This window comes from Crassostrea angulata, chromosome 5, assembly GCF_025612915.1.
Source record: "Crassostrea angulata isolate pt1a10 chromosome 5, ASM2561291v2, whole genome shotgun sequence".
In the NCBI taxonomy this organism is placed as follows: domain Eukaryota; kingdom Metazoa; phylum Mollusca; class Bivalvia; order Ostreida; family Ostreidae; genus Magallana; species Magallana angulata.
Window position 1 is genome coordinate 44,164,043 of NC_069115.1, and position 27,397 is coordinate 44,191,439.

The 27,397-nt window shown below is 33.8% G+C and overlaps 2 protein-coding genes across 4 annotated transcripts; one reads left to right on the forward strand and one right to left on the reverse strand.

The window, feature by feature from the left end:
• Positions 1-613: 613 nt before the first annotated feature.
• On the reverse strand, positions 614-6,400 carry LOC128183667 (uncharacterized). Its single transcript, XM_052852775.1, has 5 exons — positions 6,267-6,400; positions 3,140-3,393; positions 2,642-2,686; positions 2,277-2,363; positions 614-1,929 (listed from the first exon to the last, which is right to left on the reverse strand). Exons 2-5 carry the CDS (start codon positions 3,341-3,343, stop codon positions 1,078-1,080), a joined length of 1,188 nt encoding a protein of 395 aa, XP_052708735.1. The 5' UTR covers positions 3,344-3,393; positions 6,267-6,400; the 3' UTR covers positions 614-1,077.
• Positions 6,226-26,057, forward strand: LOC128183666 (four-jointed box protein 1-like). Of its 3 annotated transcripts, none has more exons than XM_052852774.1 (3): positions 6,226-6,244; positions 21,410-21,491; positions 23,974-26,057. In XM_052852774.1, exon 3 carries the CDS (start codon positions 24,414-24,416, stop codon positions 25,713-25,715), a length of 1,302 nt encoding a protein of 433 aa, XP_052708734.1. In that variant the 5' UTR covers positions 6,226-6,244; positions 21,410-21,491; positions 23,974-24,413; the 3' UTR covers positions 25,716-26,057. The 3 variants fall into 3 exon arrangements, with proteins under 3 accessions (XP_052708734.1, XP_052708733.1, XP_052708731.1); XM_052852773.1 differs by lacking the exon at positions 6,226-6,244 and adding an exon at positions 12,432-12,548; XM_052852771.1 differs by lacking the exon at positions 6,226-6,244 and adding an exon at positions 18,429-18,734.
• Positions 26,058-27,397: the final 1,340 nt, after the last annotated feature.

The following is a 27,397-nucleotide window of genomic DNA, read 5'->3' on the forward strand; positions in this document are numbered from 1 at the left end:
TCTTGACCCCCTTGGAAAAATAAAATTAATTGTATTAAATACATATAGTTATAGTACAGAAAATAACCCTAGCAATATTATAATTGTCATTTCTTTTGTTGATACATGTAATTACATTCACTATTATAAAAATGGGCCGTTACGTCCTGGCTTTGGACATTTTAGATCCATCGGCCACAATTTGCAGTCCGTAATTCTTTCAAAATTAAAGGTTACAGAAATCTCCGCACAACTTTATGTGTATGCATTTGCTACATTATTCTGAATTAATAATACAACTGTTCGAATTCCTTTTATAGGAATCCGTTGCAAACCCTGTTATTATCTCAGTATAGGAATCTATCTACCTATAAGATGAATTGTTTTAAAAGTCAATTGAAAATGAACAACACATACATTGTATACTTTTTTAATTTGATACATGTACTCTAAATTACGGTTGTTTTTTCACTGACCGATTGATTTCTGCAAGTAATAATTGGACGTCCAATTATAAGTCCAATTCGTCCAAGAGACACCCAATACCCTCCTTCACCCAAGGAACAAAAATTAGCTTTCCGATAAAATGTTAAACAATGTAAAATTTAGAAATTATTTTATTATTCCCTTAAATTAATTGTAATAAAATTACAAATCAATATAAATATTTAATAAACATGAAGCTTTATTAGCCAAATCAAACTTACATTGCATATAAGTTTAGGTTTTTTGAACACTTGTGAGAGTATCTGATTTCCATAGGGCTATATTATCCTGATGTTTTTTAATCATAAAAAGTAATTATATGAAGCATGCTTACAACAAAGAAAATAAGATATAGAGAAGACAGCTCCATATGTAGCGTCAGTATGTCTTAATGCACCTTTACTGTACTACAATATAATTTGTAATTCTAAAACTTATAATTGATAAATTAATATATCTGAATGAAAATATGTCTTATACAACAAAAATAAATCTCAAAATCGAAACAATTTGTATAATTGCTTATGCAAAATAAAACCAAGAAAAAAACATGCAACATTTTTAAGCGTCATAAAGGTTTGAGTAAGGCAAATGACGAGAAGTCCCGTGTCCCTATTCCCCATCAACATGCGGAATTCTCACACACAGTGAGTCCCCAGTAATGACTGCTGTGGTCCTGGAGACATCAAACTCCTCTGGGATCTCGTAACTCTCCGAGAAATTACGGACCCGTACCCACATAGCCTCGCTGTACTGGTGGTCTCCCTTGACAGTGACGATGGCATCCTTAACAGTGACGTGGACTTCTTCCGGTTGGAATCCATGTACGCTGATAAACAGATCCATGGCTGCATAATCGTCGAGGATGTCATGGATCCGTTCGGTTTTCTCGTCGATGTCCTCTAGGTATTCCTCTAACAATTCCTCCACTGACTTTGCATCATCGTATCCGTCATCGTTATCGACATCTTGTTCGCAATTATAGTTATAATCCTGATTTTCGCAGCAGCCATCTTGTTGATGATGGTGGTGGTTACCGGAAGTGTATTCTGTTGTCGGGTCTTCATAGCAATGGCGACGTTCATCATAGCAATGATCCTGGGATTCATTGCGGTGATTACGAGAATTAGTTTCGTCGTAAGGACAACATGGTGATACATTTTGACGGTGGCAACAGCCATTAAAATATTGGTTTCCACCTCGATAACAATCTGCAAATTGGCGATTCATGTTGGTCATGCATTGCCCGTAAAATCCCATCGGAGAGAAAGCAGGCATGATCATTACAGGGTACCCGAAGAATGGCAGGGCAGCAGAGGGAGAAAATAGAGGGCACCCGACTCCTTGGTTACAAAGATGATGGCAGGGGGGATTATTCTCTCTATATCCACAGCACGAACCTTCGCGATGGTGCGACTTACGAGGGGAGGGGGTGTCATATTTTGGGCCTGGTTCTGGAAAATTCTGAAAACATAAAAAACTCAAAAAACAAACTCGATCAAAGATTTTGAAATAAAAAAAATATTTTACAATTATTTTTTATTATCAGTCATTTTTCGTACATGTATCTGGTGTTTTATTATGATTTAAATATTATGATTGAATACAATATTTTACATTTAGTTGGGGGATTTCAGGGTTCCCTACCCCTTGCCTACAAACTCAGATGTACTAAATATGCTGATGAATTGAAAATAGAAAAAAGAAAATATTTATACATGTATTTCCTTTAAAAACAATTACTTTTATTATCTGCAAAAGAACATAGAAAAATTATTTACAACATAAATTTACATGTATTTCTGCATTACCGGAACTTGGACGATGTCAATTTCTTTTTCCGGCAAAGGTTCATCTCCTGTTTTCTTTGCGCTGTTTTGTGAAGGTTTGGCCACTTCCTGCAAAATACATTAATTACATTACTATTCTATGTTCTTGTAACCGCTCCATTATATTATAACATTTAATGACAAAATCAAATTTAATCATTGTGCGTAAAATGAGGATATTACATAAAATATTTACATTTAAACTAATCAATTTAGAAGAGTTCATATTTTATCTTTAAATTATCTATATATCAAATTTTATTTTATCATTATCAGATCGGTAATTCACTAATTTGTCTTTATCAAATTTCTTGACTGATTTTATAGTCAGAAATAAATTATATTACATTTTCATGAGTCTGCTTGAAAGATTCGTCAGTTGGCTGTTCCTTCTGAAATGAAATCGCACGTAAATTTTGCTTGAATAAAGCGTACATGTACATGTAGAAACGAGATACATGTATATTGAAACAATTTTATAAAATGAATTTTAAAAGTTATCATAAAACTTTGATATCATTGAAAATCGTCACGTTAATGGGGTTAATATAATTTGAAAATGATGAAAATGAAATAATAAATTGCTTCATACATGAAAATAATGAAATTTTGTCTTTTTCTGAAATATTATGAATGTCAAAAAATCACTCCCATGTTCATAATTATTCATAAGAATTTATAGAATAAAACAAAAGGGGAATACACAAGTGAAACGCCTTACCACAAATTTGGAGTGACCAATTTTCTTTAAAATATAAAATTACAAAATAAATATATTCACGTTTGTCACCATGTGCACACAACATTATCTAGACGATATCTAGTGTAAATAATAAATTCAATACCTCGGTCTTTGGGGCAGAAACTGTTATGGGAATCTTCAAAAAATCACTTTTGGTGTAGCCATTATGGTCGACTTCGTCCTCACCATCTTCCCTTTTGACGCCATCCTCTTCTTCCTCATTATTCTCATTCTCAAATTCCTGCTTTCCATCACTAGCTGTTGTGGGCCCTTCAACATTTTTCGTTTGATTTTCGGCAGACGACATTGTAATGCTGTTTTGACTTATAAGATGTATCTGTCGTGATGCATATGTTTCTATGTACATGTAAGATATACAAATTAATTAGGTTGACAAAATCCCTGTCCATGTGACTAGCGTCATATCCGAGGGTTTTGTGAGTTTAGTTTTATATATATATATATATATATATATATATATATATATATATATATATATATATATATATATATATATATATATATATATATATTTCATCTTAAGTTTTTTGTTATGTTGTTTTATTTATTTTTGTTGGCTTTTTTAACTGTCCTATGTGATTTTCTTTGATTTTAAAGATGTTGTGCTTAAATTTTGCAAAGGTATTTGTCTATTATAATTTTTACCTTCTAACTATTTTTAATAATTTCTCTGCTTGTTAAATTCAATTTATTAAAACGCTTAGCAGAAATTTCTTTGAAAAATTTGCCACCAAACTATTATACATGTAATAATTAAATTACACATTTCTTTTTTCATATAAAAGCATTTTAATACTATTATACGTTCAAAGGTTATACAAAATTATCAAATCCTAATTGAAACATTTTATCTTTAATATTTTTCTATCTGGCAGTATAAAGGAATAATTATGTTAATAAAATTGGAATTTTCTTTTGGAAAATCATCTTTTGTAGAGACATTAATATTATAGAGAATTTTGACCGCTCGCATAAAACAACTTGCACATTTTTAAAAGAATAAAAGAAAAGGCTATATATATATGAACATTAACATGAACACTAAGAACTGTAACTCCAACACACTTGTGGAAAGCAAATGAAATGTCTACCTATGTAATAGTATGCATGTAACATTTATTTTCCTACTCCTGTTAACTAGTAGGCCTTATCTACAAACATGCACATGTAAACTTAATTCCTGCAACAGTTTCTAATGAACTTGCATCCTATATGATAATAAATATGCCCATTTCATTTGCATGAAAGATACTAATCTTTAATACTAAGGTTTCAGAAAACCTTGTGTCATTGAATGCAATGTATAAATTTGTTTATAAAACATTATATGAATTTGCATCCAATTATTTTCCATCAATTGACAAGGCACAGATAGAGATGTACAGATAGACAAGTCAATGGGCTCAAAAACTCTGTGCCCCAGGATTTTGTCAACAGAAATTCTAAAGTATAGGAAGACAGTCATTAATTAGCGAGGCAGCTGTCAATTTAGTGTCTGAATGTTATCACCGCCATCTTCAACATATCTTAGCATTTTGATGAGTTTCTCATGCTATCAAAAATATTCCACTAAATAATGTCGCTTTGCCTGATAAACATCTCCCCAACTTACTACTTTTAAATTCAGCCCACCCCATTGAATCATAAAAGGAGTTGCTTGTGTTGGTGGGATTATGTTTTTGGGTCTTAGAATGGGATGTTTTAAGAAATATGTTTTTTGCACTCTTAATACAAATAAACCCGGGTGTTATCTGCACTCTATTCCAACTATCTTGTTTTTACTTGTCCACGATTTATTTTATTCTGAGAGTGTATCAACGAAGATATCATCGCACAAGTAAGCCATAAATATGTACATATCATTTATTCGGAGCTTTATATTTATTTATCATTTTCTTTTTTGTTGATATGTAACTGCTTGCGTAACTTTTAGCGGAACTGGAGTATCTGAACGAATTAAAAAAAAAGAAAATTAACAATTTCTAATTAATGATGTATCATTTAAGTAAATAAGTAAGTTATTTATTCAATATAGTGCCATGTGCGAGTTTATGTACAAGTTTTGTGTCGTAAAATAATTAAAACTATCTTTACAAAAAGAAATTGAACATCATAAGCACCCGACCCATTTGACCTAGGTCATCTTAATTCATACTAACTTAATATAATAAAGTCCATCACGGATTAAAGAGTTGAGATGCATGCATGTAAAAAAGCAGTAAGTAAATCAAATTAAGATGAATATCAATATATTTACAAAGTTTTGTCTTCGATTGTATATACACTCAAAATTAAGTTTGGCAATTGTCTATAGCTATAGGTGAAGAGATGATTTAGATTGTAAATACATAGGCCTATGGTTATCTTATTTTGGATAATGTCAATATTATGATGTGGGTTGTTCATATGCCACAGTGCACAAAACTCAGAAGCGCTCTCTCTCTCTCTCTCTCTCTCTCTCTCTCTCTCTCTCTCTCTCTCTCTCTCTCTCTGAAATGATATAAACCTTAGTCAATGTCGCTGATTTAAATATTTCAAATAAACATTATCAAAGATGGGAAAAAAATGAAAACAGTTATCCCATGTATTTATTATTTGACATTCCAAAGACTTAGGAAGTTTCATTTAGAATGCGTCATTAGTAGAAATTAACCTCCATTTTATTTACTTAGTGTCAGTCATTAATCGCCATTGTCCAACACAAAGTAACATTTCCTTATCATGATTTAATTAGATTTTAAGGTAACCAACTTAAGATATCACTAACAATGTTATCATACCGATTTCTACCCTGCAAATTGACCAGGTTTCCGAATGCGTTTCTTGCCAAAAATTTCAACAAAAGCTCGCTCCATCATTAAGTAATTTTTCAAAGCCCCCATACTCGAAGAACAAATAAATCATATTCCCAAACAAATACTGCATAAAGCGGCGGCTTTGCTCCTTTCTTGTGCGGCTTGATAAGGTCCCGTGCCTGAGTTACTACGGTTTTCCTTAATCTACTGCCCGGCTCACCGCTAATACCTGAAGGAATTGTAAATGTTATTTCCTTAAATGAAAAATCGTTTTTTCTTAACTGTCAGATGTGTTTTCAAAATGCCTGCGTAATGGTTTTATCTCCATGTTCGGCATTTTTATACAAAAGCATGAACCACAATGGCGCCTAATGCACCCCAGGTCTAAATCGGTGAGTAGAAATGATATATAACCTTTAGGATCGGGATCGGCAGACTTGTAAGAGTCTCCTCTCTGGTTGTCATGGCGATAGATCCTCTTGTTTCTGAAGTTTGTCTCTGATCTCCGTGTGTTATTTCATATTTTTTTCCCTGACGATGAGAAGCCCTAAGCCCACCTGTAACAGATAATTACCTGCAGTTTATATGTATTCAATACGTGTGAGCAAAACTCTCAGACAAATCAAAAACTTAAACCGAAATTCCTGGCGCACTTTAGAGAGATTTATTCTATCCTTTTTTTGATAAACATTTACTCACGAAATGAAAACCAAAAAACGTAGTTTTCTTCTTTATTGAAATAAAAAAGAAACACCGAATAACTTAAAGATTACAAATATTATAAGATGCCGTTTTGTGGAGAGTTTTCAAGTAATAAGACATTTTGCTCAAATCCAGATACATGTACATTAATTATGCTGTTATGAATTACATGTATACGCCTTATAGATGTGTCTTTCTCTGTTTTTCCAAAACTTGGACAAACTATATATCACGATTACATGAAACTTTACATTTTTCCTGCATCTATTTACATGTCCAGCGTGTATAAGTTTATAGTACAAATTTCAAAATGTATTCAGATAATGAGTTCAATAATATTTTATTCAAATACAGGTACATAACTGCACATAAAGAATAAAATCAGACAGCCTGTCAAACCCTGTGTGTTATCAGAAAAATTAGAGACATTAGGTTGGGATATAAAATAAATTGCAGATAAGTTTGTAAATTTTCGGTACTTTTGTATTGTACGGAAAAACCATTTATGTCGCTTAATACATTTTAAATTGAAATTCATGCAACTAAATAAAGCAATGTATCAAATATACATTGTAAATGCGTTTAATTTTGGCGTTGGACATCTTATCAATCACAATGTCAAATATATCGAGTACTTTCTACATATGGATGGTGGCAGTATGTACAGAAGGGTTTTTTTGGTTTGTTTTTTGTTTTGTTTTGTTTGTTTTTTTTTTTACAGATATTTATTATTTTTATATATCAATGTTAATTGTCCTTCTGCTTTTTTTTTTACTGGAGTGTCCAACATAGTTCTTCATAAAGTGTTTTCTTGGTTGATTTTTATTTAAAACGAGTAGACTGCATGGGCGCTTAAAGGGACTTGGACACGATTTTACATCAACATTTTATTTTCTATTTTTTATGTATAAAATGATTTACTTGCACATTTTGAATGATTGACCAAATTAGAAGTCAAGTTATAAAAGAGATACAAGGGTAAGAATTCATTGTTATGTAAACAAAGCTCGAGTCTTATATTTGTTTACAAATAATGTAAAGTATGAAATTACCACTTTTTTGACCAAATGACTCATAGAAAGAAGGTAAACTGATTCAATGTGATCATAAATAGAACCATTTTAACAAGGCCTTGGACTTTCAGAAGGATGTATCTATCTATTTCTTGCATCAAAACAAGTTCAAAATGACGCTGGTTTCAAGCGAAGTTCATTATATACAACGATTGGGTAGACTTAACTGAAAAGCCAGACAAATTTTGTTGATTTCAAAGAGCCATGGCTGAGTGGCTATCAATGCAATAGACAGGCTTACGTCACATCGCTGTTTGACACAACTACCCAAAGTCCAAGCTCTTGTAAAAATGGTTCTAATATTATCAACAGAAAAAAGCAACATTTGAATGAAACTTACACCAATAAAACAAATATGTAAACAATAACAAGGCTCGAGTTTTGTTTACAAAACAAAGAACATTTAACTCTTTATCTTGCTTTTAACTCAATATTTGACTTTCAAATTTTACAAAGGATTAAAGATACCCATATCAACCATTCTAAATACATGTATTGAAAATGGAAAAATAAAATTTTGAATTTTAAAGCTCAAATCGTGTCCAAGTCCCTTTAAGAACTCATCTTGAATTTAAGATATGATTTTTAGCCATAAATCAGTAGAGAAAAAATCCACAAATCTTAGCTTTAAAATTTTTACATTTATTCTATATCTTTGAACAGAGAAGTTCTACAGGAGATTATAATTATCTAAAGCTGGACACGGTCACCTATAGTCCTCATAAGTTATCTTACTGTTTTACTTGAGTATAAGCAAGTAATGGTAATTATCCCTCGCACCATCAATGTATTCTTTCAATCGGTATAATGAGGTATAAGACTTGTATACTTTTCTTATATGAGTAAAATTCTGTTAAATTTGCATGTCATGATATTTGGATCACTTAATATTGATAATTGGGAACCTTCATCTTTTACTCTAGGCATATTGCATATTTACATTCCACAGACGCTAAGTACTAGACTAGAAAACTTGAAGTACAAAATGTTCATAAATAATTTTTTTATTGATCACATTAAAATAACAAAATGTGTCTCTTGAAAATCAGTCGACTTTTCCCTCATAAAAATCAACATTAATTATTTTTTGTAATAAAAATCAACTGCATGTGCGCTGTTCTGATTATTGCGGGGTCTTGCAATATTGACCCAGTGGATTTCATCCATAAATTTCCGATTAAAAAAAATATTATTAACAAGAAAAGTATTGCATTGTTTACTATACTATTTATTGGCTTGGCAATATGTTTCAGATTGGTGAATGTGCAAAAAACAATATACAAAAAAAGAAAAAAGCCAATAAATTATTATAATGAGAATTTTATAATAATAAAAAAGAAAGAACCAATTGTCGCCTTAACAAAATGATGCTAAAGCATTGCTATTCAGATCTACTGAATGCATATAGTGTACATATATGTACATGTATATGCATGTACATATATGTACATGTATATGCATTCAGTAGATCTGAATGCATATACATGTACATATATGTACGTATATAGGTATACTTATAACAGAAAAATACGAATATTAAGCATAGATCTAATATAACATCTAAAAATGTTTTGATAGCGAAAACAAATGTTTTGTGTAATAATACATGTAATAATATAATCAAATTTGATATGGTCATTTCATGGAAATCGTATCTCTCTTTTAATCTCGTGTCCTTACGTGTTTTGATGGAACTTTTCATATAGTTAATAAGATTTTACAAGAAAATTGAGCTAGCATTGCACCATGTGGTTGCGAATCAATTATTCTTTGAATCGGTCCTTTATGACTTGTATAAAGAAAGAAAAACATACGTTAATTAAAAGATAGCACTAGTATCCCAGTGTAGGCGAGACTAGTTTTTGTGGGCAATAAAATGTAGTATAAAGGCGAAAGGCAAGGGGGTAAGGGATTACGTATGAAAATGCAGATGTTATCAATTAATTTTAGATTGCGTTACAGATCCGAATTCTTCCATTATTGTCAAGAGATGTCAAACGCTGAATACGGTGTCCATTTTCTCTCTTAATGGGGTAAAAAAAAATTCTAGACGACTTTGAATTATTTATCAACCTTATCTAGCTAGCGTCAGTTGTCGGCCATTTTGATTAATCCTCTTAAATACCTTTGATGCAGCCTCTCCAATTGCATTTACTAAATCATCCTAGTCTGAGGAAATTCGAGTTTCCTCTTGACCAATTATGAACACCTTAAGAGAGCCTCCCAGGTTTGTTCTCCTATAGATTGCATTGTCTCTTTAGCGCAAAATTTGGTTAGGATGCCATTTAATTTGAACAGCGTGGCGCCATTTCTTGTCTTGTAAATTACAAAAAATGGTGGAAATGTGATAATTCGTTATAATGCATGGCATGATGTTGCAATATTTAATTTGCCGAGATCCGTTTCATGTTTTGCTAGATCATGCCAAAGACTAGTACAAGGGGCGTAAAATTCATTTTCACCATCAGTTTGCTCAACATTTTCAAAACAAAACGGGTGTCGTCTGCATTTTTGATATTCGAGAAGATATAATACATGTAAAGTGTGAGTCTCCAAAAAATTATTGAATAAATACTAAATTTTCTTATTGAATGTTATATGTAATGAATGTTTTTATGCGAGTACGTTTTGCAGCAAATATAATTTCCTGAAGTGTTCAGTTTGCGACTCAATGGGGTATTGTTTCTCCGGTGCCTATAGTGTAAAAAAATACTCTATTGCAAAAGGTAAAAACTCAGAAACGAGAGAGAGAGAGAGAGAGAGAGAGAGAGAGAGAGAGAGAGAGAGAGAGAGAGTCCCCGTGCACGTTATCAGAGAGTGAAAATGGATTAAACACAATTTCACTCTCTCACCTTGTTTTCTGTACATCAAGATCGCATTGTTTTCGTGGAACAGGTGAGTAAATAGAGCCGTGTGAGGACCGAACACTTCCTGTCTGTGTCAAACTCTCGAACAACTCGCATAAACACTGTCTTATCTACTGGGCTTTCCTGTTAATCTCAAGTCATTGTGTAAAACAACTTTCACCATCAATCAAGAGGTGTTTCTGTGGAGAGTAAGGTTGTAGAGACGATATTGTTCGAATTTCTATAGGAATTTTTTTCCCTTTTTTTTTATTTGGTTACGTAATTAAAGATATTCGTGTTCCATTTTTTCCTCCTTTTTGACGATTTAAATTTTCTGTTGATAGTTATTTGTACGAAAAAGATGTTTTTAAAAGAAGTGATAATTTGTAATTTCTTTATTCATCCATATAATGTTTTAGCCAATTTTGCATGTTTGATAAATTTTGATTGGGTTTTTTTTCTGTACATTCAATGTATCTAATGCTGATAAAAATAATGATGCAGCTAGAATTAAGGAAAGATGGAATATGGAAAAAAAATCCGATCACACTTCACTCTTGAAATAATCTGCAGTCTTAATTATTTTACATTACATATGAAATATTCATTACATTTGAAAATCTCACTTTTTCTGTGTGCAAAAACACTTTTTTTAAAAAAATACGAAATTGAACCTTTTAAAATAACTTAAAACTTCAATAGTTCTTATACGTAAGTACTTATATTTCTTTTAGTATAACTGATTTTGAACAACTTAATATAAATGCTCAGTAAATCTTAATAAATACCCAAATAAGTGTGTGACATATCTCCATTTATTTGGTAATCTTCTAAATCGTCCTTTTAAAACAAAAAAAATATTGCTTTAAAAATTCAAAATCAAAGAAAATTTAAAGGGGTAAGTACCGTACAAAGCTAAACTATTTTTTGAATCAATATTATCGTGATGTACACAGTCATACATAGGATTCAATTCAAATCGTATCTGATAGCATTCACTGTAAGTAATAATACACACATAAGACACAGGCATTTACCACTTATACAGAAAAATATTGTCATATATATAAGAATATTGATATTAGATCATAGACATTTTAACAGAAAATAAAGATATTATTTCATTCTTAAGATCAATATTCTATTTTGCTGTTGTTGATAATCTTTCCGTACAGAACATAAAAACCAAACCAAACTGCACTCAGAAGAGCACAAAAATAACCCACAAAATAAAATGGCAAAAATAGCATTAAAAAAGTTTCGTTTCCTATATCCTTAAATCAAAACTTATGCTAAACATTGATAACAGTTCTTAATCGTCAACAATTTTAGGGGAACAAATTTTGTCGATATTGTGGTTTGCAAAAATCACAAAACCACCTACAAATGTATATAAGAAAAATCTCCAGCTGACTCAGATAAGGAAATTCATTATTAAAAATTGTAAATTTGAAAATCTGAACATGAATGTCTAAGTGGAGTCACGTTCACATGGGAAGCTTTCTTAACTTCAGTTTGAGAAACAGAGACCAGACATTTCGCCCTCGTAATTTCTCGTTCATTTGTTAACAGATTTACAATTTGTCATTTGAAATGAACGCAATAGTTACTTTTTAGGCAATCGACATAATACGCAATGTTTGATATTATTCGATAAGAATGGACATTTTGGTTTTGTGTGTTTGCTTTCAATAACCGTTAGGGCATCTCAAACAAGCAATTTAAACATTTGTACAGTTCTCAGGGCAAACATTTCTAGAGATGAGACACTGTTTGTCAAACAAGAGGGTCCCTTCGAGTTGGCATTACTAGAGTATATGATATGATTTAAAACAAAAACATTAAAAGACTAGATAAGATTTTGGAGGGCCATTATTCAAGCTGATCCAGGTTGCCACAAAAGTAGAGTTTGTAATCGATTAGATAAGAAGGCAGGTAAATCGTCACGCTTGGTTGACCACGTGACGGACTGATCGGCAGGTGAGGTGTGTAGAGTTCTAAGGATACCTTTCGGTGTTAATTTCGTTTTAATTTATTTCCTGACAATTGTTTTCTGCACGAACCTGTCGACGGAGGTAAGCTTTTCTATTCGGCTTTAGCGGATCAAATACTCGATAATCAATCACCTTTATTTCCTTGTAGAAAAAAATCTTGACTTTTTAAGACATGGCTTTGTTTTCTGTTCAGGATAAATGTTACATTTTTCGCCTGGTTTTTACAGTTAAACTTTACTGTATTTGGTCGCTGCGAAAAGTTACAATTAAACATCATTACTTATTTATTGTCAGTGACTGAAATCTACCTAAAAAGTGTCCATTAATTCTTTCTTCTTTTCTCCATCCCCTTACATTTATATCGGATATCATCGGTAGCTCTTTTTTTTTCGTTAAAACGATGTCTTGCTAACCATTTACTATATCTAAAAAACAAGTACTAACTTAATTAAGAAGTTTTCCCCCAAACTGACATATCATCTTTAATCTTGTAAAGTACTGGCTTGATTTATCTTTGAAAAATGTGGACTGATAGAGGAATTTCCTTACCCTCGGCGTATAATGGATTCTCGTGGCATGTGCAATGTGTATGCACATATTTGCACTCAGTTAATGACTAAAAGTCGGTGTAATCAAGATGACATGTGTAGAAATCTATCTTGTATGTAAGTAAAGCTTACACGTTTACCTACAATTTATCTCCCAGGGCCATATCAAATTAACATAATTAACGAGTTCGTCAGGTGGGTGCCAGTTGTTTTGTGTAAGTTAACGCGGCTTTGTGTAGATAAATGTGTAAAATATACCCCGGGTATAACGTTGTACCTGCTCCCGTTACTAGGTAACGCGGACCGCTACATCAATGGCTGCTGATGTCAAACATATCTCCTGCAAAGTTCACCCTGAGTCTTCCATTTGATGTGTATTTTTTCCTTTGTACGTGTCGATAAAGTTTAGTTGTTCATAAATTCTTAACCCCATGGTTTATACTTGTACGTGCACACGTGCGTCCGAAATTGTTTTGAACATATACTACAGAGCAATTTCATACTTCGAGCTGTACATTAACATATAGCGTTAATGAAATCAATTTCGTAATTCGATATCTGATTATGGGCAATAAGATATAAACTTCAGTATATTTTATCTTTTAAGTTTTTGGGGTATGATAAACGAGCTTCTATTGATATTTTCTATACTGAAGATGCCAAACGTGTTCCTTTGTTATAGAAGATAGTTGACCGCCATTTCACACATCAAAAATAAATTACGTTCGATTGCGAGGATTCGATGAACACTTCTGCTAATCTACTTACCTGTTCCAATAACCTGTACAAGGCATACCTATTGACAACTTACAAAACATTGATTAGCGGACTGGATTACGCATTCATGAACATTATAACCAATATGAACTCCATCTGTGCAGAATTGAGTTTCTGTGCGAAAAATGACGAACGTACCAAATGCTCCAGAGACTAAGTTTTGCCACTGAATTGAATAAGTTTCTATCAACTCTTTCAGCTAGCTAAAACGATTTGTGGCAAACTGTTGATAATTAGATTGGGCTTAGATGGGAATTAGGTGTTTGGATGACTTTTAGGGGGGTGACAAATATTCAGTATATTTCCGCTGTCAGAGACCACGGAGCGGCGACGGCGCGGGACTGCAAGTATTTCTTTATGAAGGCGGTGTTTACATAGAAAATCGTTTAAAACATTCCACAAAAGACAAATTTTAAATTACACAGGGCATTTCATTGTTGCTAAAGATTCTTGATTTTCATAGCATATTGACACGTTGAAGTCGAAATTAGGAGTTTTTTTCTATTGAGGAATAACATTTTTATCGGTGAGTTTTCATATCTCATCGCTAATTAAGGGCTACGCCTCTTCTATCTAAGCAACTCAAACCCCCCAAAATGAAGCAATTTAACTGCTATATAGAAAAAAGAAATTGCACCAATTATAGGGAATACGTTATCAATAAGACCTTTGTATCGAAGATGTTTTCTTGACATTTTTTAACTTTAAACATAGAGCCAAAATCTTCATATCCTACCTCTTTGACAGTAAATTAGATATTAACAATTTATTGATACCATGTAATGCATTCATTTATTTTAAATTAATAAATAATAACAAACTCGGTGTAATTGAGTCTCTCTCTCTCTCTCTCTCTCTCTCTCTCTCTCTCTCTCTCTCTCTCTCTCTCTCTCTCTCTCTCAGTACGCCATGATGACTTTTTGGTAGTTCAGTTAGGTTTCGCAAGCACTGTTGATATCCAAATTACTTTCATGATTCAGCAGTTATCAAAACTTGAAATAAAATCTATTTCCCTGTACAAACCCCTTTTGACAATAATTAAAATTGACATCCACTGTGAACTGTAACATAAAGAAGTAAAACTTTCAGGTAACTCAGATTTCCTTGTCATTTGAGGCAACAAAACAGCATGGCGCTTTTTTTTCTTTATTTCTTTTTTTATTTGAAGAGGGACGGTTCGTTTTTACATGCTCAAATCCATCATTATGATCTGAATAATCGGTCTTTACAATCAGTTTTATTTGGCTCTCAATGAGAATTTGATTCTGGTATTTGATTTAGTTTGCTCAATTACCAACAAACCCCCGTACTACATTTTAGGCCCCTCATAATGGGGGTTAAAATTCTCTCTTATGAAAGAAAATGATGTGCGCTATGCATACGCGATATCATATAGAACAAACAAATCGACAGTTGACGAAAAGAAAACTAATATACCCTTGTACTATTCTTATAATGTGGTGGTCATTTTAATCCAATTTGACGTCAAGTAAAAATCAGTTATCATGACGTTTCTAAAGAAGCGTAAATCTAGCCGTTATCAGACATTGCGGAGCAAATCGACGATAAATTGAAAAGCGAAAACCAGACCCAGAGTTGAAACCTTTTCAGAGCTTAGAGGGTAAAACAAACAAATTAAGACGTCTTGTGTTTCGGACTCAAAACATCGCCTTGTATGGGGAAATTCCTGGGCTTTCTCTGTTGGAGAAAGATTCGGCTTTGATGGCTATTTGTTGATAGCTTAAGTCAACACGGCATAACATTTTTGTATCCCCTTAATCCAGGTGTTAGGATGCTCGCATTAGTTGTTGAGGCTCGCCGAATCCTCCTTCAGTTATCAATCAGACACCCCAATACAGTCAGTTACCGACTTAGCGGACCTCTTCACTTTATCACCAATGAGTTATCTAGACTTTCTCCAGCTCTCCCCAGGATTAGCAGTACAAGTTGCTAAGTCTCTATATATATACGCCTGTATCTCTGTATCAGTAGACCAAAGAGCGGATCTAGTCCTGACCACTTTGTACTAATCTCTTTGTTATCCCTCTTCTATAGTACCGGGTGATACATGGGTTGGATTGCTTATACCTGTACACTGTTCACTCTTCTGGTACGTATAGTAAACGCAACGTTTTGGTGGCTCTTTGATTCATTTCAATCGGGTGTTTTTGGAAAACAGTGTCTTCAAAATTAAGAGGGCTCGATGATCTTGTTAATTTTAATCTATTTTAATCTCCTTAAAAGAAGAGCTCTGTAATAAGATGTAAGAAAATTCTCAAATTTTACAGCTAAAAATTATTTTTTTCTTTTCTAAGTGGTAACTTATGGCCAACCAATCATATGTCAAGGTTTAAGCAGCTCCAATGGCTAGTTTGTTGTCCATCCTTAATTTTGCTTTTTTTAAAAGTTCTAAAACATATAGAGTAAACGAGGCTTGTCTTCTATTTGATAAAAGGAATTATAAAAACACATACATTTACATGTATGGCAACTCTGTATTTCAGTTTATAAATCTATTGCTACTTGTGGAAGTAATTTTATAGAGGAGCATTGGAAAGAACGGCCATTTTAACCGTTTTACTCCGTAATTCAGTAAGCTGCATGCTGGCGCGATAAAATTTAGAACCGATAGAAAACTCCAGATCCTGCGACTTAAGTTGTCAAGTGTAATTATACGTACAAAACATCAACTTGTAAGGCTTAGGTCCCCGAAGAAAAGAGGCCTTCATTAATGTATTTGTATGTGATTGGTATCCTCAATAAAACTGGGTGACACATGTAATTTTGGACATGTAAAATACCGATGCTATCCGAAAGGAAACAAGAGATCCAAACTCCGAAGCGAGACAAGAATTTAATGAGTGTACTATGGCGTTTTGTATGGATATTTGATAACTAGTAATTTGAGTTTGATGGTCCACCCGGCTTTTGAATGCCCTGCATGTCGAAATATCTTCTGCTTAGCTGGCTAGGTGGACCTTTGAAGCCTTTATGAATTCGGAGGATTGAATTTACGAACATTTTCGGAACTTTAATTTGAAAAATATTGCATAGCATCTCTTCATCTAGGAACATGTGTGACACGCCCCCTGCTTAAACAGATGTAAATTTTTATGGGGTGGAATACATAAAACTTGCACTAGCAGCTATTGGCGATTGTGAAATATTGGAGCCGGAATTTAATTTTATGACTTTCGGGCCATCCGGCCTAATATATCTCATTCAAATTTACCCTTCAAATGTTTTTTGGTGAAATACGAAGAATCAGTGTACCCTTCTCCTCACACGCATAGCGACTCCCAAGGGTATCCCTTACGACACCCAAACAATGGCACAGGTCTTGAATGTGCATCTATTTCATTTGTTAGGTGCTTAAAAATGTACTTTATACCTTATATACTACTATATGTATCCACAGAGATGAACTATTCTATAAAGATTCTTCTTTCTCAATTTTCATTTCTTTTCATATATAGAGAGAGTAACCGTCTACATGTATTCTAAAATATGTAGCTTCAGTGAACGTAAGTAATATTATTATTTATTTCCGACAGTTATTTAGAAGAAAACATTAAGTTTATTAAAAATGTTATGTAGAGTAAATCCATGTGTCTATATCTTTTGGATTTGTAAAACCAATGTCATTCTAGATAAACATAATTAAAACGATTGACAAAAAAAGCATGCTATTAACACAGGAATGAATAGATATATTCTTTAGAAAATTTATTTTCTGTCTCCAAAATGACAACGGTTGGTCGTGCCTTTGGTGCTTGAATCCAAATCGAATTATGTAAATTCAGATTAAAAGTACATGTCAAATCTATTGATACTTTCTAGTTTTTTTAATTGATGACGTATGGTTATTGTGTGTTACGTATTTTTTATGCTTCATTCTGTCAACATAACGCCCCTTGTGCTTTGTGGAACTCTTCTTTTTTTTAACTATACACTCCTACAAGAAGTGTCTGCCATTCTTAATAACGTAATCCGACATCGGGTAAATAATGCGTGCTTGGATCTGAACCTGTCAGAATTCATATTGCTATTTTATATCGGTGAGAATTAAATTTTCGAAAATATTGTATATCACTTTACATCTTTGAAAAAATTTAATGACCAATAAAAATTTTGAAAACGGATATGGATGAAATTTAAGTTAGATTTTATCTCACAGAAAAGAAGAAATTTTGTTAACCGCGTCTGACTTCGGTCGACAATAGGCCGATACGCTCATACAAAACTAGAGCCCATACAAAGGAGACCAGCGAAGCTTTAAAATGCCTATCACATATTCATGCGATGCTTGGCAGGTCATAATAGATAAACTATTAAACTTAAATTCAATTTACATTAAATGAAATGTTACAATCGCTCGCAACCTCGGGTCTTCTAAACATAACAAGCCGGACGATTTAAATCCACCAAAATGGATATAGAGAAGCGGGGATTTAAGTCTGAATTCTAAAACATGATATGGATGGATTCTGTTAATTTTATCCGCACCACCTCCTTGGAGTGGCTGACATAGACGGCCTGCCGGCGTGGGACAAGGGAGTTTGTGATCCGTGGAGGGGTTCAGCAGGGATCAGGTATTGCACGTACCCTATTCTTCTCTGCTTCGTCACGATAAACTATTTGCGTCCCCAATCGACTGGCTTTTATAAATTGGAGAAACCCGACACCAAACATTTAACCGAACAACACCATAGCCGTTTGGATCGCGGCTACTGTTTCAAAATAAAACTGGGATTAGATTGTACTGGTCGATTTGGGTAGCCATTTTGTCGATGCTAAACGGTGGCCTCAATGCGCGGTGTCAAGTAGCATCCCTCAGTCGCTGTTCAGTTGTTGGAGAAAGCTGCAGCAGCCTTTTAAGTCTCAAAACGGTTATAGCTCATAAGCCATTTCTTCTTGGGAATTTTACTGATTCATAGATAAGGTATGCACTTAAGATTAAGTATACTCTAAAATATATTCTTTTTGTTTTAAATTTTAAATCCTAGCAAAATACTTGAAAAATACGTGTAAGTTCAATATGTACATGTATTTACGCTGTGATTGGCGATGTTTTATCTATTTGATATCATTTTGTAACTTTGAATTTTGTAAGAAAAAAGGGATCACCAAATGAAAACGTTTTTAATCATTTGGTTTTTTAATTTGCAAATACAACTGTCTTAATTGCAAAATTCGAAATCGTAGACATTTGCATACTTCAGCATCTTTCGTGCTAAAAACTTTATTTCAGTGCATTATATCGTTATCTAACCCAGACACTCATATAAAACAACTCAACTTTTGTTCATGGGCATAATTTGATATCGTAATACGAATTGTGTGATTATTTGCATAATTTCAAAGCTTTTATAGGAGATCAAGAGTGCTTATGTCAAATCTTGAGAAAGCGCCGAACTTTTGATGTGTAAGGTTTCTATAATTCTTACACAGGTGTCTGCATAACGCCCGTTTGGTTCTTGTGTTGCGTTAAAAAAGCCACCAGGTTGTATTATTGTAACAAATCTCTTTTGTTTGGTCTGTCATGGTCAATTAGTTTGTTTCTCAGATAAACCGATAGCCTTGCTAATCCGTCAGATCAGAAGAACCCAAACTCCGTGAAATTCCGAACCCGACGTATTTGTGTAATCAATTGTCGAAAAAACTATTTCCTTTGTCTTTACCTGGTATATTTTATTGAGGTATGATTATTTCTCAGTCTTTATAAAAACACACTGAGTGACTTTGAATTAAACGCTGAAATTCTGGTCCAAACACGTTGAGTATATTGAAATATTTGATTTACTTTTTACAGAAAAAGCGAAAAGTTTATTCAGTTGCACCTTGTCTTATTCAATACTCATGTAATGTTGTAACTTAAATTTTGAATGAATGGACATAAGACGTCTATATACTCATTGTGTGTTTATTTATTTTAAAAGAGGTCTGTACTCATTTTAATCATCCCTTTTCAATTTCGTTATGAGTATACATATACATGGAGGATATCATTTTTTAAGTTGAGATAATTTTTTCTCATAACCGAATCTTCAGTGCAATGATAAGTCCGACTTCCTAGTTGATGTTGGAAATCTGATTCCTTTTCATCTACATCCAACAGAATATGAACAGCAAAAAATTCGATGCCTTGACAATAACTTCAATTGTCAATTTCTTGTGAGAAACATGCATCGGGCGCTTTTCTTTATATCTCAAAGGTTTTTTTTTCTGTCGACCATCAAGTTTGAACCAGGTAAAAATTAATTTTCTGTAAATCCAAAGGGTCGACGTGGACACAGATCCTGTAAAGGAACTGACAGGGGGCTTAACCCGTCCTGTTGTCGTCAGGACGGTCTGTACCCCCTTCGTTTGATGATGGTAACCAATACTATTGTGGCCTCCAGAAAGGACTGTAAATTGAAGAACTCTCCGTGTTCGGAGATTGAAAAGGTCATTATTCATCTTAGGGGATCAATGTCAGTGTAAGGTCAGCGTGATGCCCCATTGTGACAGGTTCATTAAAATCCCATTATTTCTACCATAAAAGGGAACATTTGAGTCCGTCTAATTCTCATGATCCGGGGATTTCAAGTGGTGCATCTTGGGAATTTATAATGAGCGTCCAACAGCGTGTCAATTGTTCGAACACACGGTAGCAATCGGTCAGTAAATGTTTAATGCGGCCCCGGCCAAAAACCAACATAATCATTGCCAGGAGGTTATAGGACGGGTATAGATAAATAAACAATTAAGAAGAAATTGATCCCAGCCGATTAGAACGAAATATTGCCACTGGTTGGTTTTGTCGAGAAATAAATTGTTTTCAGTTCGTTCTGTTGGAAAGGGGAGATTTACAGAATTATGTGCTTTATAGTAATTTTTATTCAACGCATGTTTTGATACGGGGGATAAGTCTTGGCACAAAACTGAGACTGTTAAATCCCGTCTGAAATGCATGTCAAAAATATAAAATATATACAATAACCGATTTAATGTTCATCGGTTTAATGTCTATATAATGTTCCTCCATAACTTTAAATTCATTAAAATATGGCATTTTAAATTATATTTATTTCGTTTATAAAACAGAGAATTCGGCAGTTGGTATATTATAGGTATACATGTAGGTATATATCCAATTAACCATAGGATTGTAATACTTTAAAAACACGTATGCACATATGGTGTTGTATCTTAAATTTTCTCGATGATTTCCAGCTCTCAAACAATAAATAATTTTCAAATAAATTGTTCAATCCGTGACACCCATTTCTTCACGTGAGAAATTTCAGGTAGCATTGTACAATTTTTTTCCCTTTTCATGACGGCTGTCACGAAACTCGGGGGTAAAAGCTACAGATGTGGTTGACCGATTGGGAATTATTACATATTATTAGAATTTAATTGAGTTCTTTTGTGAAAATATTGTGACAAATCTGCAATAATTCAGCGCTCTGCCATTCCTGAAAGTTCACACCGCTATCACGCGGGGTCACTCTCTGTGGCTGACCACCTACCCCGCGCGCGGTCAATGCCACGGGGGGACCTGACAATGAGTTGTTAATTACAATCTGATTCGTTAATTATTTATTAATCATGACTTCGATTTGTATTTTTCAGATCCAGATTTAAAATTGGGGTGAGCGTGGACATTTTGAAAGCACTTGGGAATATATATTGATGTGGCTTTTCGTCTATCAAGGTAAAACAAAGACAAGTTTATTTATTAGCCATTTATTTCATTTCTTTTGAAGTTTAAAACAATATTTTATTTGTTCAGTCATTAACAAAACTAGGATATATTTGACTGGTGAATAGGTTGCTCAGTTGTATTTTTTATTTGAAGGCAAAATTGCTGTATCATGATTTCATTGCTTATGTAGTTTGTTAAGGGAAATCTTGGATTTATATTTAGTGATAAAAGTTTATAAGAATCTAAACATATCAAGAGAAAAATATTATGCATGTTTCTATAGCGTAAAAAACTTTGGTCGGAATAACATTTACTTGATAGCCATACATAAAATTAGATAGTCGCTAGATGTGAGAGAATCTTTATCAGAAGACCCCCACCCCATAAAAAACATCAATATCTCCAACATCAAATATATTTTTTGTGTATTTTTTTCTTTCAAAATGAGTTCTTAAATGAGCGAATTTATTCCAAACAGTATACATATATTGCATTGAACCCTACTACAGTTAGCACTCGACGGCCATTAGAGCATTTTGCCAGCCATTAATTCCTTCTCCTGAGGGTGTATACCCGTTATCATACCCCCACTCACAGTGTCAGTGTTTTAATATCTTATCGCTTTAAATTGTCATGTGTGTATTTGTCTGATTGTTTTGAAAGCACTTATTACGACCACAAGGGCCAATTCCGGATACTCGGAGGGTTTAAAACTTTTAACTGTATTCAACAGGAGGGTTGGCCACTTGACTTATTGTAAGAGAAAGTGATACTGTTTAAACAAAAAGGTGCTTTAAGATTTTAGGGACTCTTTAAGAGAATTCACCAGTGTTTCTATGTTAAATCACCGGTTTTGTTATTTTTATCTTCAAACGTTAATTTTGTTGTTTTTCGGGTTTTCTAGCTACAGCAAACAGAAACTAATTGAACGTTTATTACATAATTTAGTCCGACTCTCCCACTTTTATAACGTTCAAGTTAGCCTAGAACCAATGCTAAAATTTGTGAATTTTTTTCTATTTTTGTTTATTTTTATTTACTTATTTTCCTGATAGTTGACAAATTAAATTTTGAAACTAGCTATACCTTGTACTAAGAGCATAATTTACACAACAACCCAAAACATAAAATATAGTTTAATAAAGTAATAAGAAATGTAAACCACATTTTAAAAAAAAAATCATACATGAATTTCATGTTAACAAGTACCATATTGTTGGCGTTTTAAGGCCCCTAATCATCTAATGTACATAACTGTCTTTTTAAAAAATGCACTTCTAAATGAAATTTGATAATGATTACCAACCTAGCCAGTGTACTTATGAATTTTAAAACGTGTTTTTATTTTAATTTTCATTTATAACCAGATCAACCATTGCATCATTTGCATTATGACTAGGCCCCTTTAGGATAGAATATCTCCAACGAGAGAAAAAAAACATCTTTAAGTAAAGTTCAACACGCATACTGGTGCTATATTTTCTCAAGTTTTATATGAAATTCAATATTTTAGAACACGTTTTAAAATCCATTATTTCCTTTTGGTCATGGATGACAATAACAGCTTATAATACGTCTGTGCGTACAAACTTGAGAATTAATATCATTTAATTTCACTATCTTGAGTTTCTATATATCATCTTATTCAATGGTTTCTGTTTTCTTTTTGTTTGAATATTATTTATAAGCTCGTCATAGATATATGGGGGCATTTAGAATATGATCGCATATTAATTGTTATTTTTAACAGGTAAAAAGCCCTGATTTTAATCAAGATGAATCGCAAATATTTAAATCAGATTCCACAATTTTCTTTTATACTCCTCTATGATGCACGAATTTAGTTGAATCTAATTGAAATTTGGCCCTAGGATGACGGATGACTTTTGGATCAGTAGAGTTATATATTAATCACTATTGACAAGCTGGAACATCGCAATCACAGAATGTAATTAATTAATTCCTAACCATTACTTTCATGCTGTGACGAAAACCCTACCTCATTATGAAAACATTATTGACATCGCCTTTTTCCATCATTAGCATATAAAATCGACTTAGTGTCATCTAATAATGCTAGAAAACTTTTCAACAACAGATATATTCTTACGTAAGACACTGTCACATTTCGCTAAGCGTTCTTAACCCTGTATTGTATATTGAATAATTTTTTGTAAAGAATTGTGAACTGAATGGGGTCAGTTAATAGGCACCTAGCAGCAGGGAGCTTATTCTACAACGCGCAGAGAAAACCCGTCATTATTCTCTCCGACATATTCAGGGTAGGCGGGGCTTGTTCGATTTATACCTGGATCATGCGCCGTAAAGGTGTGTTTTGTTCCGACTTAGGAGAATTAAAGGGGTTTTAATGATATGCTGTAGTGTGTTAGGAACTGCATAACGGCAGGATGAATTATAAACAGCGGAGAAAAGTGTTGGTGGTTTTATTTATGAAGAAGAGACAATAATATAGATGAACGTATATTTACAGGAAGTCGTTGTTAAAGGGGAATTTCTGGAGTGGCGTGTCGGAGCGTTGGAGAATTAATTCTTCCCTGCAGAGAGGAGACCAGCCGGTGTTTGTCGCACATCTACGGGAGGCAGACGGAGGACTTTCGAGATTATCACGGCTCTGCGGAGCTCGGAGACGACAGAGTGACTTCTTAAGAGACAAACTGTCGTACCATTGGACCTGATTCACAGTCTCTCGCTCCATGTTTTCCCGGACAGAGTCACAGGTAGTAATGAGGTGCTAACAAGTCCAGGTGCGGCAGCCAGCAACGTTACAAAACTCGCCCATCAGATAGCGAGCTTTCTTAATCTGTCCATGATTGCAATATCAAATATACATGTGGATATTTGAAGACCGTGTAACAGCGCTGGACTCGTATAAGTTATGTGAACTCCCTTTACTGTGTGTGTTGTAGTGTTATGAGAAGATCCAACGCTGTTATCATGGCAGGACTCGCTTTCACTTTAGGATTCGTCCTCGGGTTGGTGATACAGCTTCCGGTGATAACTCTTCCTTTGAACGAAGAGCAATTTGGAGACTCTGGTTTCAAGATTGGTGTTCGCTCCGAGTCCGAAGGCTCGGCAAGAAAACAGCTTTCGCTGGATAATCCACTAAGGCTGGTAAAACCCTCTTCGCATGGAGTAGTGTATCCTCAGAACAATGGAACAAACGCGTACTTACAGGGACAAACCGATTACAGCGGATCACAGCAATCGGACGGTTCCTCTGGCACTTCACCTGCAAAAGAAGACGTCATTAGGAATCGTGAATCAGCGAAATCCCCAGATGTTGTGGACGGGGTTTTCTGGTCCAAGACCACAGAGAGAAAATGCCCGGGCGGATTTACCGAGGAAGACCAGAAAGGATGGAAGAATAAGATAGACAAGACGAAAGTCGTGAAACTGGAAACTGGGTGTGGTAGGATGCAAAATAGAATGGCGACGTTTAAAGACGCTGCCCAAGCTTGTGTTAGATACAGACTAAACACCGACCAAATACAGGGCGAAATCTTCTCGTTCTACCTCAGCAAACTTTTGGGTATTGACAATGTGCCCCCTTCTAGTTTGCATTTAGTGAACACAATTGACGACCGATGGAGGACGGTAACTGGTGAAATCGCCAACAGCAAGTGGGCAGACGACAAAGTGGTCATTTTCACTCAGTTTGTGGAGGGACTCAAACCCTCGTATATTCCGGTTGAATTTCGCGGGGAAGACAGAAAATTACATCCCAAACAGGACCTTATGAACTCGAAAGGTCCCGAGGATCTCTGTGATTTAGTGCAATGGTCAGACTTAATTATATTCGACTATTTAACAGCTAACTTAGACCGTGTGGTTAATAACATGTTCAACAAGCAATGGAATCCCAATATGATGAACACGCCGGCGCATAATCTTGAAAGAACATCCAATGGACGGTTGATATTTCTGGACAACGAGTCCGGATTGTTCCACGGGTATCGTCTGCTGGATAAATACGCTTCGTACCACCGGACGTTACTGGACTCTCTATGTGTGTTCAGGAACTCCACTGCACGTGCCATAGAGCGCCTCCATCATTCCGGAAGTGTAGGAGAAGAACTGAACAAAATGTTCTCCCAAAACGAAGAGCTTTATAACCACATTCCTCGCCTACCCCAGAAAAATGCAAAAATTCTACAGCAAAGAATAGCAGACGTTTATGAACAAATTCAAACGTGCAAGAAACAGTATGTGTAGACGAAATTGGATTTCTCTGTGATGTTTATTTGGAAGGTTTCAAACCTTCGTTTTTATATGTGAATATTTAACGCAATTCATAGCGGGAGAATTCTTTATGAAGATTATGGACTTGTTACAGCATTCTTTCATTCTGTGTATCTTGCCATACAATCAAGAACGCCTATTTTTGTGCCTTTCAAAAAGGACACCTATTTTTTTAAAGTGCTATCTAATCATGATATTTTTTTTTGCAATATTACCATATTTTTAATGTTCATGTTTCATCCCATATAAAAATCACATCGTATGCGATTACCATTGTTAAACTCTCATCGTTATGATAAAGTACTTGAAAGCCTATACAGTTTTGTAATTTTCTTTCGGGGTACTTAGTATATCAAATCGGTTTTACTTTCATGACAGGGTTGAATCCAGCGACCCGGTTAATCGCTGAAGTTGTTAAACTCTGTAAACATATTTCAAATATGGCAGCGAAGCAGAAGAGATGATCAGATAAAAGAGAGATCTCTAATTCTGCCAGAGATTTAAATCAGCAGTCCCGACACCTCAGTTTGAATTAAATTCTATAATTCTCCCGAAATTCTCTCTTATTTAGCAGTAAAGCTAATCATTACGGATTTTCTCGGAATTAACATTCGTCGCCAGTGTTGGGTTGAGGATTACACACCCATCCAGAAAAAAGGTGTCGATGCATGGCGGCCATTTTGTCATGGTTGTTATAGAAATTATTCAGACATTATGAAATGGGGCATTTAATGATTTCTAACTAATAACTTGAAACATGACTCCCCTTTCGGATAAAATGACCCTCTCTGGAATATTAATGATTTGCCACACGGGGTTTAGATTGTTGAGCGAAAGGAATTCGCATAATATATACAGTGTAAAAAATAAATATGTAATCAAATTTCATGGAGGTTTTAAGATTTATTTTTCCCCCTATTTTTTTATAATTGCTTAGACTAATTTATGTTAAGAAATAATTTATCATATAATGTGTGTGGTCAAATTATTGCATATAGCAATCGTGGAAATTATTTCCAAACTTTAGAGTACAATGATAAATTCTTAGTATAATTATAAAAGAGTAAATGTACATAAATACCTTACTAAATTATAACTCATATAATCTGCTAAAAAAAAATTTCAGTTATTTTTTTTTTTACTATTTCATTATAGCAATGTGAGTTTTATTCTTTCGAACTTCATTTTGCTGCAAAAACCTGTTATACAACGATACATGTAATTCTGCATGAAATTTGAATCTCAGTGATAAATTCAAAGTAGTATTAATAATTTATAGCAGTAAATTGCATCAAGAGAGAGACGTGTCATCGAAATAGTTTATAGCAAACCAAATTTTGTAACTAATCCTTCTTCACAATGTAATTTGTATATATTTTCTCTACACTGTAAACACAGTTTATTGAGAATGAAGTTCATTGTCATTATACAGTATGACAGTAAAGTAATTTTACTTCAATCTGAGCCTTTTGTCGGATAGCTTTTTAAAAAAAATATGACAGATTTATAAATTATAATCTTTTTTTGTCATTTTAGAGGTACATATGAAACAATTTCAACCTGAAATAAAATTTCCCGACATGAAAATTGCAGCTCAAATTGCTTTTACAAATCTCTCTATTTCTCTCCCTCTTCTTTCTTTCTCGCTCTTTCTC